This window comes from Phyllobates terribilis, unplaced genomic scaffold (assembly GCF_046119375.1).
Source record: "Phyllobates terribilis strain yellow unplaced genomic scaffold, ASM4611937v1 Scaffold_5__5_contigs__length_657084704, whole genome shotgun sequence".
NCBI lineage: Eukaryota > Metazoa > Chordata > Amphibia > Anura > Dendrobatidae > Phyllobates > Phyllobates terribilis.
This window is the reverse complement of record NW_027362765.1, coordinates 165,753,124-165,767,710: the sequence shown is the minus strand read 5'-3', so window position 1 is coordinate 165,767,710 and position 14,587 is coordinate 165,753,124. Positions and strand designations below refer to the sequence as shown.

The 14,587-nt window shown below is 38.7% G+C and overlaps 2 protein-coding genes across 2 annotated transcripts; both read right to left on the bottom strand.

Annotated features, from left to right (window-relative positions):
• Positions 1 to 370: 370 nt before the first annotated feature.
• LOC141272532 (keratin, type I cytoskeletal 47 kDa-like) lies at positions 371 to 5,161 on the bottom strand. The gene is made up of 8 exons (XM_073683346.1): positions 4,516 to 5,161; positions 3,706 to 3,788; positions 2,768 to 2,924; positions 2,513 to 2,674; positions 2,185 to 2,310; positions 1,773 to 1,987; positions 1,589 to 1,684; positions 371 to 730 (listed from the first exon to the last, which is right to left on the bottom strand). Exons 1-7 carry the CDS (start codon positions 5,062 to 5,064, stop codon positions 1,591 to 1,593), a joined length of 1,386 nt encoding a protein of 461 aa, XP_073539447.1. The 5' UTR covers positions 5,065 to 5,161; the 3' UTR covers positions 371 to 730; positions 1,589 to 1,590.
• Positions 5,162 to 9,777: 4,616 nt separating this feature from the next.
• Positions 9,778 to 14,318, bottom strand: LOC141272529 (keratin, type I cytoskeletal 12-like). Its single transcript, XM_073683342.1, has 8 exons — positions 13,704 to 14,318; positions 13,339 to 13,421; positions 12,697 to 12,853; positions 12,445 to 12,606; positions 12,025 to 12,150; positions 11,470 to 11,684; positions 11,260 to 11,381; positions 9,778 to 10,209 (listed from the first exon to the last, which is right to left on the bottom strand). Exons 1-8 carry the CDS (start codon positions 14,232 to 14,234, stop codon positions 10,112 to 10,114), a joined length of 1,494 nt encoding a protein of 497 aa, XP_073539443.1. The 5' UTR covers positions 14,235 to 14,318; the 3' UTR covers positions 9,778 to 10,111.
• Positions 14,319 to 14,587: the final 269 nt, after the last annotated feature.

The following is a 14,587-nucleotide window of genomic DNA, read 5'->3' as shown; positions in this document are numbered from 1 at the left end:
TACTTGCCACAGTACCAATTTTCCTAGGAAAATCCATCAAACTAGGCTGAAAATGGGACAGAGTTTAGAAAAACCACACCTAAAGTGGACATTTTGGGTGTGTTCATGGGCAATAATATGGATGGGGCATAAATGCCTTGAACTGGAATCCTATATAATGTAATTACACCCCATAAACTGCCTTAACCTAAATGCAATGCAAAAATTGTAATGGGCCCCCACCTTTTACATGTCATTAGTCTTGTGTCTTTTATCCCTTTTTAGGGACCTGAGCCCGAATGGAAATGTAGTATATGTCCCCCTCCCCCCAAAAGTTTAGCATTATGTCTCATCTTATTCAGGCAAATTCAAACCATACAAGGCGATCATATATGAATTGCATCAGAAAAATCTTTATTTCAGTTATGCGAAGCAAAGCAAAAATGTCCAATGAGTAATGATATTGATGGACCGACCACAAACCACAAGGAGACTGTTGCAGCATTATGGGAATAAACATGGTTTCAGTCATTAAACATAATGGAACTGTAAGAATGCAGCAAAAAGAAAGGAAGAAGTAAAGATTATAAATGCGAGTAAGCCCGGCAGGTTTCCATTTTGCTTGAGAAGACATCATCTCTGTTGGCTTTGGCGAGGTTTTTAGTATTCCTCATTTTCTTCGACAACTTCTGATCTCACAACTTATCCAACTTCAATGATGTCCACAATTTTCTTCCCTCTTCTTGTCCTTCTGTTACCCAAAAAAAGACAAAGGATTGTTTACTATAGAATGTATCATTGCCTATTCAATTTATTTTCTAAACATTAATGCATTCTCCAACCATCGGCACAATGGAAATTGTAGTTCTGTAGAAGAAGAGATTGCGGATAACCGGTGTATAGTCTACAGAGTATTTTAAGAAATTAGCAAAGGCAAGACCGGAACTATTATAAGATATATATTTGTTAGTGAAGACCCTTATGAAGTCGATGCTTCTAATATATTTTAAAGGAGATCTTTGGGATAAGTTTTTCTCTTCCATAAATGCAAGAGATTAAAAGTATATTCACGTTAAAAAATATGTACCGATCTGGCATTTTGGCTCTGAGTCATGTGATCTATTCTAATATCAAGTTTTATTTTTATAGATCACATGCCATAAACCTGGCTTGTGATCAATCTCAGAATTAATCTATCATTAATATGACAACATGGGCTATGGCTATATGACTCCTTAGTACATGCGTGGCCTATAGTAGTCACACAAGTGCAGAAAACCGCTAATGTTTTGGAAAGCTGATGCAAAGATTTGTGGGAAATGTAGTTTGATGATCAATAAAGGAGCTTTGACATGCCCATAAACTGGAAGTCGCAGAAGAAGTGGCCCATAGCGGATAGACCAGGGGAATAAAACTAAATAAGATAAAGAGGTGAGTTAAACATCTCTATTGTATTTAGGTGTACCATGCTCTATTGATTAGTTTTATATCCTCCTTTAAGTATTTAGTCTTTGACCTTGTTGTAACAATATATGGTTAAGGAGCGCCTTTGGTGAGTTTTCACTGGTGGGATACTTTAATGTATGCATCTGGCAACGGGTTGTATTACCTTTAGTATCTTCCAGTAGCTTTGGTTGTACTAGACTGAGTTGTCCTTGACGTTGAAGATGATGTTGAACTTGATGTTGAGCTAGATGATGTACCACTGCGGATAATGAATTAGAATTATTATCAGTGCATTGGTACTGCCAAACCAAGGATATTAAAAGCTTGACACTAATGGTCACTGTTACCCTTCTCCATCCATAAGCTTGGTGTATGTCGCAATTTCAGCTTCCAGTCTGGACTTAACGTTTAGTAAATCCTCGTAATTTGCAGTCTGGCACTCAATGTCAGCTCTAATGTTAGTCAGCTGCTCTTCAATTGAAGAAATTTGTGTTTGCAAATGTGCAATCTTCATGCAGTAACTTCCTTCCGTTTCTGCCAGTGTATCTTCCAGTGATTTTTTCTGCAAACGAGAAAGCTCAACCATTCAAGAGCTGATCTTGTTTAACTAAACTTTTATTCAAGCCCTGAATTCTACTTCATAAAAAAAAAATAACCAAAAGTTCAGAAGGACCTCATAAAGTCTACAGATTACTCAGTGGAAGTTACATATGTGTATGTATAAAAAAACAAAACTAAAACTAGAAACTTGAAACTCACCATGGCAAGCTGTGATTGAAGCTCGATCTCCAAAGCTTGAAGTGACTTCCTTAGCTCAGATACTTCACTCTTGGTGCTCTTAGTTTCTTCTACCCCTTTGGATATCTCTTTCTTCAATCCTTCACTCTTGAGAGAAAATAGATAATGGTATTAATATTTGAAGACTACCCCTTCCAGAATATCTCTACTAACTTTCTCAATTATTTATGGATCACTAAATACCATCAATCCTATGCTCTTTCAAAAACCATTATAAACCAAGCATGTTACATCCTGTTGTCAAACACTTTGAATGCCACAGAATTGGCCTACATTTAAGGAAACTTACCATTTTATTGAATTGGTTTTCAGCATCCTTACGATTTTTCTCAGCTAATGCTTCATATTGTCCTCGCATATCGTTTAACAACTTCGTCAGATCGATACCTGGTGCAGCATTCATTTCAACATTGACTTGACCCACAGTGGTTACTTGGGATCCTTTAGCCTCCTATGGAGAAAAAGTATAAAATATGTTACATGTAAACCTTAATGATTAGTGATTTGCATACAATAAAATGTCTAAAATTTATTCTCAACTTACTTCTTCATGGTTCTTCTTGAGAAGAGCAATCTCTTCAGTGAGGCTTTCAAGCTGAGCTTCCAAATCAGACTTGGATAAGGTCAGTTCATCCAGGACTCTACGCAGGCCATTGATATCAGCTTCTACACTCAGGCGGAGAGCCTGTTCATTCTCATATCTGACAAGATAAACAGATATAGTCTTTAATATTACTTTAATTTTTGTGAAACAGGATGTACTTGTAGTTTGATTCTTCATTATGGTGGTAGAAGCCTACATTGATCAAATTTGTAGAATTGATTAGGTTGATATTTTCCTGAGTGTTTATGCTAGTTAGATAAGTTCTAGCCATTTTGTCCTCCAAACAAATCCTACCTTAAAATGTTAAATTCTATACATATAAACCCCATTGCAAGACAGGATTGTACTTCTTTGAGTCAAGGTGGTCAAAGATTTCATCTTGTTTGGGATTATTATATAGTTTCATGCTTAGTCACTTGATTTTCATTATTTCAGTTGACTATTTGATTAGCTATTGATGTACCAACATGATGTTTAAGAACATCTATTAATAAAAAGTAGTCATGGTTATATATTTACTGCAAAGGTCTACAGTCTGTTACCCTTAATCAACCTTATGTCAACTTAATCATAAATTATATTTAAGGCATGCACTTTACATATCCTTCTAGTGAGGCTACAGTTAACTCAACTATTTTGTCTCACCTATGACATACTCATAAATTATTAAATTATTTTGTAGAGCCCTCCCAGTGGCCCTAGCTCTTGTAACACCAACTCTCTAGAATCAGGACCTGACATATGACCTTGAGGTATCTGTAGACTATCTACAAAGTAACTCATAGGTGTTGAGAGGTATTGGCTTCCGTAAAACTAACTTTTTAGTTTTGATCTAGTATGTGACAACAAGTTATGTATTAGAAGTTTTCATAACTTACTTCATCTTGAAGTCATCAGCAGCAAGCCTGGCATTGTCGATTTGCAACAGTATGGCGGCATTGCCTTTAGTAGCTGCAATGATCTGTGAAAATAATGAGATTATCAATTTATTATTAATGATAATTTCTCTTTTTTTAATTCAACTATTGGACCCTGTAACATTAATTGACATTGGAAAGTACCATCTGGAATGATTTTTATTGTTATTATTCTTCTCAAATCGAACTGCGTGGTCCCATCATGGATTATTTGTATCATTATGTTTTATGTCATGAGTATTTACTGAGTGCATCACGTTACAAATCCAATCATGCATCTCAGCTTCATGGGTTTGCTACATGCAGAGTCATGTGTATTCCCATTATTGGTATAGAGCCAACATATAGTACACAAAATAGTGTCCTGTTCCAACAGTCCTTGTCCCGTTATCAAAAAAATAATTTAGCGTCACACAAAAATACACATTAGAGCATACATAAAGTAAGTTTAGTTATTAGGAAAGAATATAAAAACTAATGTTAACCTGGTCAGATTTGAACCCAGAAACCCAGTGCTGACAAGGGCTTATTACTGAGTTACCATAATTTCATAATTGCTTTCTGAGGTTCTGGTTTAATTGCCCTGCTTTAGACATCAAGCTAAAAATAATTCTGACTATATTTCTATAATATATGTATGCTTATTTTAGTCACTGCTATAAAACCTAAACATTTGCTCATTGGCATGATGCATTTAATAGGTAAAGTGAATATACTATGATAATTATATAGTATGGGTACTGAATTACAGCAGTGTTTCAAGAAGCTTACCTTAGATTTTAAATCTTCAATTGTGGCAAAATACTTGGAATAGTCGTTTGCTCCCTCACCAGTGGTGCTACCAGGCCTTTGCTTTTCATACCATTCCTTAATCTTACCTTCAAGCTCAGCATTTGCCTTTTCCAAGTCATGGACTTTACTCAAATAACTGGCCAAGCGGTCATTAAGATTCTGCATTGTTTGTTTCTCATTTCCAGTGAAGATGCTGTCACCTCCTCCAAAGCCACCTCCGGCACCACCACCATAGCTTCCTCCAAAAGCAGCTCCACTAGCACCACCACCATAGGCATAGTTAGCAGATGCACTGCTAAAATCAACTTGACCACCACTGAATCCTCCAGCACCACCATTAAAACCACCAGCTACACATTGACCATATCCTCCAGCACCACCACCAAATCCAGCACCTCCTCCAAAACCAACTGCTCCACCATAACCGCCAGCTCCACCTTGACCAAAGCCACCTGCACTTCCACCGTAACCTCGGGAGCTAGAGGATGACAACTGCTGAGTTGATATCTGTCTAAAAGAATAGGACATATTGTTCAAGCAAAAGGACACCCCTTCCAGATGAAAAAAAAGCAGCTCCTGTGGGAAGAGTGATATCGAAACAGCTTCTATTCTTTATATATATAGATCAGATTTGAAAGGGTGTGTCATTCTTGAATATTAATGTTTTCTCCTTCAAACAGAAGAGTTTCTTGCCAAGTTATTGCCACTTTTTATAACTTGGATCAATTATCATGATTTATTGACTTGCATCACTCTAGACGCTGGTTTTTCCACTCGGGTTGATTCTCATGCAAGTTCAAATTGAGGGTGGAGTGCAGGGAATTATGCATCAGGTCACCTATAGAGAAACAAATTTCCATATACGAGTAGTTCATAACAATCATTTTATAAAGGGATGAGGATTAAATGAAAGAGGGATTTTTTTTTAGTAATGCATTTCGAATACATATACATTATGAAACTAATATATTAGGATTTGTGATGAGTGAGGATGCTCATTTAACCCTTTTGCCGAGTATGCTCGAGTGCTTTCCGAGTATCTTCGGCATGCTCATATATTGATTTCGAGTCCCTGCGTCTGCATGATTTATGACTGTTAATCAGCCTCAACACATGCAGAGATTGCCTGTTTGTTAGGGAATCCTCACATGTGTTGAGGCTGACTAACAGTCATAAATCATGCAGACGCAGGGACTCAAACTTAATATACGAGCACCCTGAAGATACTCGAAAAGCACCCGAGCATTCTCGGCGAAAGGGTTAAACAAGCACACTCGCTCATCCCTAATTTAGATCATAATTCCTGAATCTTCTATGACTTTAAGTGAATAATATTGGGTCATAGGAGGGAGCAGCTACAGTGAAGTGAAGCTCCTTATAGTTGGCGGTATTGGGAAGGACCAGGATGAAGAGGAATATAGAAGGGTGGTTGCGGACTTTGTAGTATGGTGCCAGGCTAACCATCTAGAACTAAATGTTAAGAAAACCAGGGAGTTGGTGATGAGCTATGGAAGGTGCAAGAAGGTATGCCTACCTGTTACCATTGACGGTCAGGATGTGGAGATGGTGGACAGTTTCAAATATTTGGGGGTTTACCTGGATAGCAAGCTAGACTGGAAGTGCCACATGGAGAAGGTCTACAAGAAGGGGATGAGTAGATTGTACTTCCTAAGGAAGTTAAGGTCGTTTAATGTGTGTGGCAAAATGCTTGAGGTGTTCTACCAATCCATTGTGGATAGTGCCACTTTTGCGGCAATAATATGCTGGGGTAACAGTGTGCGTGTTGCTGACGCCAACAAGCTCAACAAACTTATCAAGAAGGCTAGCGCGACGGTGGGCCTACAGCTTGGGACTTTTGAAGAGGTGGTAGAGGATAGGATTAAGAAGAAGTGCAGAGCTATAATGGGCAACAACACACACCCGCTTTATGAACTGTTTGCGAAACAGAAGAGCACATTCAGCAATCGCCTAATACAACTAAGGTGTAAAAAGGAAAAATACAGGAGATCGTTTGTTCCAACAGCTATGGGGGTGTTTAACAAATGTCTGAAAAGCAATGTCTAAAGCATTCCAAATGTTATGTTATCATATGTGTCATGTTCGAGATATGTGTTCTGCTGCTGTGATACCGCAATTTCCTCCGGGATAAAATAAAGTATATCTTATCTTATCTTATAGTGAACTAGACCCAAAATACAGCCTCTGTGCTTACAGAATATGGTGTAGAAAAATCTATTTTTTGGCATCAATGCTAGATCAACCACTATGAAGTTGTGCTCTCTGCAATTACTCTCTTCTATTTCTTAATTTGTGCCTGCTTATAAAATCAGTCTCAGGTTATAGAAGCATATGAGGGAATTGCTGATTATACAATTTAAACCGAAGAAATGGGCCGGCATACCTGTTGGTATAAGTGCAATGTCTAGGTGCACATTCACACTGTGGCTATTTAACAGACAGAACCTAAGATAAAAACAATGAGCATATACCCTTCAGTAACTTCAGTAAGTACGACGTAAATAATAATAATACATGTAAATAACATAGAGCACTTTGTTGATACTATTTTTATCAAAAAAGCGTAAAGCCATCCCACCACAACAAGGTGTACCCAATCAGGATGGTTTTATCGCTAATATTTCACCTCTCTATGTTCCAGCAGGCCTCAATAGACGGGTGCAGAACAGGATCTCCATTTTTGGGCTGTGCAAAACAGTCAGGCCTGGTTCACAATGGGAAGGCTTTTACGCTTTTTTGATCAAAATAGTGTCAGCCAAGTACCCTATGTTATTTACATGTACTATAACTATTTACTTACTACAGAGAATTTGCTCATTTGTTTTTATCCTAGGTTTTGCCTCTTAATGACCACAGTGTGAATGTGCACCTACCAATTGCACTTATACCAACAGGTGCGCGGGCCCGTTTCTTTGGTTTTGATTTAGTTCCTTGCACTCTATACATATAGGGGTGTGGCTCCTCCTTTGTTGGGTTGTGCATGTTGTCTACATAGCTGTCCATGTGCTCTGCCCCCTGTCGATTGAGGTCTGATGGCAATTAGAGAAGTGAAATACTAGAGATAGGACCATCACGATTGGGTACACCTTGTCGTGGTGGGATGGCTTTTACACTTTGTTTCTATCAAAATAATGTCAACTAAGTGCCCTATGTTATTTGCATGTACTATTACTGTTTATTTATTGACTGCAGGGTATTTGCTCATTGTTTTTACCAAAGCTTTTATATTACAATTTACTAGCATATTATTTATAGGGATTGTCTCAGGTGAGGTAGTAAGATGAAGTCATATCTGACTATACATTTCCATTGCAGAGACAACTGCAAGGCACATGTAGTATAAGCAGTGTCTGACACAGACAGAAAAAGGCCCCTGTGCAAGAACAGTTTATGTGAGTTTTGCAGTCCGATAGTTCTATTACAGTAGCTGTATGCTGCGCTGGAGCTGGAAGAGGACCCCGTCACCTCTTGGATCCCTGTGGGGCTGCACAGGTTGCACCAATGTTATGTCCTTCCCTTATTGTAAGGGTATGTGCACACGGCATCTTTTACATCCCCGCGTACCCACTGAAGTTTTCCTGTAAAACTCTGGTGGTGTTTTTCTGGCAGCATCTTTTTTTACGTCTTTTCTGATGCCTTTTGCTGCTTTTTTTTTATTGTATGTATGAATAGTGAGCAACTTCTTTTAACGGCTTTGGAAGTCTGAACATATTCACATTCTTTTTGGTAGTATGTTAGCACCTTTTTAGATGGAATCGACCTGAAGAGGGTGTCGTATGCATATACCCTTCCATGGCAACCATTCAAATAAATGGCAGTCAGTGTAATATATAGACAGGTCAGTCAGAGTTAGAGCGCCCTCTATGACAATAATGTGCAATAATACGAGTCCTGTTACGGCACATTAGATAGTCCGTTGAAAGTAGCCTTATTTGTGGAGTGTCACTTTAATTTGTTTTTAATTGTCTAAGGATGTTATTACTGGAGGTTAATCCCATTCTTGAGTCTTGTAACCAACGTTTGTGTTGAAATGTACTTGTCTCCAAGAACGTACCAGAAACATATTAAAATTCTAGCCAAGTACTCATAACCTGTAAAATTGTAACTAAGTTCTAATCGCTTGTAATTGCCATTTCTCTTTGCACCCTGTCGGTCTACTAGGAGACCTGTAGGCTTTAGATGTCTCCCAAATATGACATGTAGAGATGGGTGTTCTCAAAAGTCTTAGGATGAGGTGTGGCATAATGGACTTGGGAGGTGCCTATTTTCAGAAAAAGGCAGGACATAATAGAGATGGGCAGTGCTTCTGTAGAAAAGTTTAAAATATATACACCCATCATAGGTAGGTGTTGCTTTACCCAGGGCAAAGATTTAATCTGCTACGTCAGCCCTGTGTTTAAATACCCTGGCCAAGGTAGAGTGATTTGTTGGTGCCCTCCCTGGCGCATACCGCTTCAGTTCTACCCAGAAATGCCCATGTATGAACATTGTGGCTTGACCATATTGGATGTCCGGTAGGATACATGTCCAGCCTTCTTTTTGATAGGCAGCCACACCCAGACTGGTGGCATGACAAAGTCTCCAGACTTATCTTTTGAATAAGTGGAAAATACTTTAAATTACCAATGGTGTAAAGATTCCACAGGAACTCTTAGCTCATAGCTCATTAAAAATCTTATCTTAGATTTAGTTTTGATATGATGATGATATAAAATGTAATGATCGTAATGACACATTTGATGAATATCTATCTAGTGTTCTTGGCAAGCAGCGAACTTCCAGCTTCCAACAAGTAGAAAAGCTCCTGGTGCCCCGAGGAGACACTTGTGGTGGGTGTGTGGGAGAGCAGTGGAAACTTTTAATATTATAGGGGTGAGTGATGTGGGCTTTAGATTTACAGCTGCATTATTGTAAATTACATGTAATGTCTTCCAGAATATTAATAAAAACACAAATAAAATTAAATTGCATTTATATTTTACCTGCCAGTCCATTACAAGCCAACCCCCGTGTGTCTTTAATAATCTATTGAATGGCCACTGAAGATCACTGCATTGTCTGTTAACATTTTTTTATTTTTAAGACCTAGTGCTATCACCACCACCACCAGGTGGCAGATGTTTGCCTGACACTAGCTCCAGCCTGGTAAACCCTTTGCCTTGGTTCTGAGAATTGCTGCGCTTGTATTACTCTAAGAATGAGTGACAAAAACCACATCCGGGATAACTTGCATCAAAAAAGTATTTACTTTCTAAAGCCAAAGAAAATATATTGAATATGTAGATAATATTGTACAGAAACAGACTAGTAGCATTATGGCAGTGAGAGGATTGCATAAAAGTTAGCGGCGTAAAGGAAGCACCAAATATAAAATGATGTTCCCATCCGATCGATATAACGTTATTAATTGACCTCCCTTATGGTCTTCCCAGTCTACTGCCTTCCAATATGTAAAAGAAGAAGTAGAGTATGCTAAAAACAAAAGATTTCCAAATGAACCAGGCAGGTTTCCATTTTGCTTGAGAAGGCATCGTCCTTTTCGGCTTTGGTGGTTATATTAGTAATCCTCTTTATGTTCCACAACTTCTGATCTTACAACTTTTCCATTCTCAATGATGTCAATAACACTCTTTACTACCCTTTGTCTCTTTGTTCCTAAAAGAAAATCAAAGGTGGAGTCATTTAGTATTGCTATAAAAGCCAAAGAAGCGTGATTTAGCCACACATTGTCCTACCCTAGAGTCCATATTTCTAAAACGTTGGTTGCAATTTCTAGTCAATATTGAGTTCAGACCTAGACATTTGGGTGAGCACCCAGATTTAGCGATGTCAATGATTGTTCTGAATTGTTCCAAACTTCAGACGCTGTCTCCACACAAACGATACCTACATCTACATACCAATGTTTAGGAGATTATGAAATTGTGTGGGGCACAAAGGGGCACTATTACTTAGTGGGGCCAAAGGTGTGTGGGCATTTTCACCATACGGATCACTTAAAGTCACTATTACAGTGTGCTGCATAAAGGAGGGCACTATTACTATGGAAAGGCACATGGGGGCATGATAACTTTGTGTGGGGTACAGTGCCCGAATGAACTAATACTGTGAAGGGCGTAAAGAGTGTCTGTATTTGACTATATTTACATCTGGTATCTACCACTATGGTAATCTAATTGACTGCATTGGTCTTTGTGATAGTTATAGATGGTCAAGGTGTGATATAATTTAGTCCCTGTATGTTGGTATTATTTTTGTAGGTGTATGACAATATTACTCAGGGGTGTACTATCCTATATTCAATAGTGTTTACTATGGAGCAAATCACTCGGGGGCAAGACTGATGCATTTTTGTAGTTTTTAGAATTGATTTTCTTTATAACAAAATTTCCAGGGATAAAAAGCCGAAAACTAAAAGTTGTCTTATAACATTAATATGTTCAATATTTTTTTAGGGGAAGAGGCACAAATGCCTTTGTGCTTATGCTCCTGATCTTAAAACATCCTTACAACACCCTTGCCTCTACCTGTGATTGAACACATTGTTTTCTCATGGTACTTTTCTCTGCCACACTGGGGAGACAGGTGCTACAAGAAAGAAACCTGTGTACCCTAAGTTACTTACAAGCCATATTGTGGTCACTGTGGGTGTATATTATTCAGTGTGTAAGGTAAAGATTTTGGTCAACTATAGACATTGATTACCTGTGCTGGATCCTGAAGCACTTCCGCCTCCACTAGTTTGAGGTGGCTTTGTTTGCTGTGTTCCTGATCCTGCTCCCGTTCCTGCTCCTGATCCTGATGATCCACTGCTTTGTCCTGAACCACTGCAGTTTTTGAGAAATAAAAAATATTAGTGTATTAGTACCGCCAAACAAAAGTATGTAAAAATGCTTTACTGAAGATCAAACTTACCTCTCTCCATCCAGAAGTTTGCGGTATGTCTCGATCTCAGCTTCTAGTCTGCTCTTAATGTTTAGCAGCTCTTCATATTCTGAAGTCTGGCACTCGATGTCTGATCTAAGCTGTACCAGTTGTTCTTCAATTGCAGAAATCTGTATTTGCAGCTGTGAAATGTTCATGCAGTAACGTCCTTCTGTCTCTGCCAATGTATCTTCCAGTGATTTTTTCTGCAAAGAAGACATTGGTGTAAAACACTGGACATTGAGTTTTCCTATTTTTTTTAGTACAGACGATGTGCATTTCTTGCATGTATTCTTCTGTTCTCTTTGACTAGAGGTGTAGCTATAGAAGGTGAAAAGGTAGCAGTTGTGCCAAGAACCTTAAGTACCAAGGCCCTATGTTCTTTCTGCCACATAAAATACTATTATTATTAATTGCATTTGGTAGTTGGCAGATATGTTACAGATTTCGCACTGGCACCCAATTTCTTAGAATTACACCTCTGTGTGAATGGATGAGGTTCAATTGGAAGTAAAAAGTATAGTTAAAACAAAAAAAAAACCTTACCATAGCAAGTTGTGACTGTAGCTCAATTTCCAAAGCTTGAAGTGTCTTCTTCAGGTCCGACATTTCACTCTTGTTGGTCTGTACTATTTCTGCTCCAGTTGATATTTCCTTCTTCAAACCTTCACTCTTGTGGCAAAATTGACAGTTTTAGTTAGAGAAATTAGTCCTTAATTCTTTCTACAAACAACCCAGCATATCAATTTCAGATTAAAATATATCTAGGAACCATTTTGTCCCTTTTACATCAGGATAGGCTTAGATATTTTGTTAAGCAAAGTCACCTACACAGTCTAACAATCCCAAGTATTTTTCTTTAGTGTGGTCGTTAACCTGGTCTTTGTAACTCTTAAGGTAGTGCTACCTAAATTGTGTTGCAAGATGAAAGATTCACTGAAATAAAAGCTAAAAAAAGAGTCTTACCATCTTATTGAACTGATCCTCAGCATCTTTACGGTTCTTCTCAGCCATAGCTTCATATTGTCCTCGCATATCGTTTAACAACTTCGTCAGATCGTTACCAGGTGCAGCATTCATTTCTACATTGACTTGACCCACAGTGGTTCCTTGGGATCCCTTAATTTCCTATGGAGAACAAACATTGTTTTTTTGTAATCCACTATATTATGCGATTAACATACAATAAAAAGTCTATTTGTTTTCTTCCCAACTTACATCCTCATGGTTCTTCTTGAGGAAAACAATCTCTTCAGTGAGACTCTCAAATTGAGATTCCAGATCAGACTTGGACATGGTCAGATCATCCAGGACTTTGCGCAGGCCGTTGATATCGGCTTCTACGCTGAGGCGAAGAGCCTGCTCACTCTCATACCTGACAATACATACATATGAGCAATTATGAGGAGATACTGGCTTAAAAACTCATCTTAAAAATTTGTTGGACTATAGTTAAAGGGGTTGTCCGGTCTGAAACGACAAGTCTGCAGTCACTCTATGTGACAGCAGACTTGTGAATCCTCACATTGTACGCGCCACATTCTGACTAGACTGTTCCCGGCCTCGCTCAATACATTTGCATTGAGCGAGGCTGACCCCATCTAGTCGGAATGTGGCCAGGAGAATGCATATTGCATACTTGAGGTCACAGGACTGCTGGTCCCAGCGCCAGCAGCAGAATATACTCACAGAGTGCAGTGCGCCCGATGTGAGAATTCACAAGTCTGCAGTCCCTTAAAGTGACTGCAGACTTATAGTTTTAGACCTGAGAACCCCTTTAATTAAGGTAGTATTAATTTGAAAAGTTTGTCTTTGACAAGTTGTAATCTAGACTAGTATTTGTAAAAAAGGCACACTTACTTCATCTTAAAGTCATCGGCTGCAAGTCTTGCATTGTCAATTTGCAAGATTAGACTTGCGTTGTCAATGGACGCTGCAATAATCTGTAACGCACAAGTCATTATTGGCGATATTTCAATCATGTAACACATGAGTTTCACTTAATCATAGGCATGTTGAAGTTTAAGTCTGGTACAATGGAGTAAATAACGTTGGCAAATATAGCATTAAATATATGTAACTTGGACTGTATCTGCTCAGATTTCTTTTGAGGCAACTGACATTACATTCAAATGAGGTGCAACCACAAGGCAAAGTGGTCTTTGCCGGTCTTTCTTTTACATTTCCTAGGAACATGTACATTTCTAGCTGTCTGTAAACCTTACCTGGCCCTTGAGCTTTTCAATTTCATCATAATACTTGGTGTAGTCTTTTCCTCCTTCACCTGAGGCACCACCAGGCCTTTGCTTTTCATACCATTCTTTAATCTTACGTTCAAGCTCAGAATTTGCTTCTTCCAATGCACGGACTTTATCCAAATAACTGGCCAAGCGGTCATTAAGATTCTGCATTGTTTGCTTCTCATTTCCAGAGAAGATGCTGTCCCCTCCTCCAAAGCCTCCTCCAGCACTACCACCAAAACCAGCTGCTCCACCACCAAACCCTCCTCCAAAAGCAGCACCTCCAGCACTTTCATGAAAGCCATAGTTAGCAGCGGCACCTCCTCCAAATCCTTGAGCAGCACCACCACAAAAACCACCTTGACCACCACCAAAGCCAGCACCTCCTCCAAATCCTTGAGCAACACCACCACCAAAACCACCAGCTCCACCTTGACCAAAGCCACCTGCACTGTATGCTCGTGAGCTAGAAGCTGACATTTGTTGAGATGATGACTGTCTAAAAGAATAGGACATCTTGTTCAAGCAAAAGGACACCCTTTCCAGATGAAAAAAAAGCAGCTTCTATAGAAAGAGTAACATCTGCACAACTTCTATTCTTTATATACAAGATTTCAAGGGTGTGTCATCCCAAAATGTTCATGTTCCTTGCCAAGTTATCTCCATTGCTTATAGCATTTATCAATTATCATTATTAATCAACTTGCATCACTCTAGCCGCTGGTCTTCTCACCCTTGGGTTGTTTGTCATGTCAGTGTGGTTTTAGGGTGGAGCACATGTATAACCATCTAATAAATTGAACACCTTAGTAAGATTTATATAATTGAATATCAAATGTTATATTTTTTTGATTACAGATACTGTGATT

What these genes read in the sequence shown, in the direction of transcription:
- LOC141272532 (XM_073683346.1), bottom strand. Translation starts at nt 5,064, where the DNA reads ATGTCCTATTCTTTTAGACAGATATCAACTCAGCAGTTGTCATCCTCT. An exon ending in GCTGATGACTTCAAGATGAA is followed by an intron (nt 2,925 to 3,705) that starts GTAAGTTATGAA and finishes TTATCTTGTCAG; the next exon opens with ATATGAGAATGAACAGGCTC. An exon ending in AAAACCAATTCAATAAAATG is followed by an intron (nt 2,311 to 2,512) that starts GTAAGTTTCCTT and finishes TTTTCTCTCAAG; the next exon opens with AGTGAAGGATTGAAGAAAGA.
- LOC141272529 (XM_073683342.1), bottom strand. Translation starts at nt 14,234, where the DNA reads ATGTCCTATTCTTTTAGACAGTCATCATCTCAACAAATGTCAGCTTCT. An exon ending in GCCGATGACTTTAAGATGAA is followed by an intron (nt 12,854 to 13,338) that starts GTAAGTGTGCCT and finishes ATGTATTGTCAG; the next exon opens with GTATGAGAGTGAGCAGGCTC. An exon ending in TGCTTCAGGATCCAGCACAG is followed by an intron (nt 10,210 to 11,259) that starts GTAATCAATGTC and finishes ATTTTCTTTTAG; the next exon opens with GAACAAAGAGACAAAGGGTA.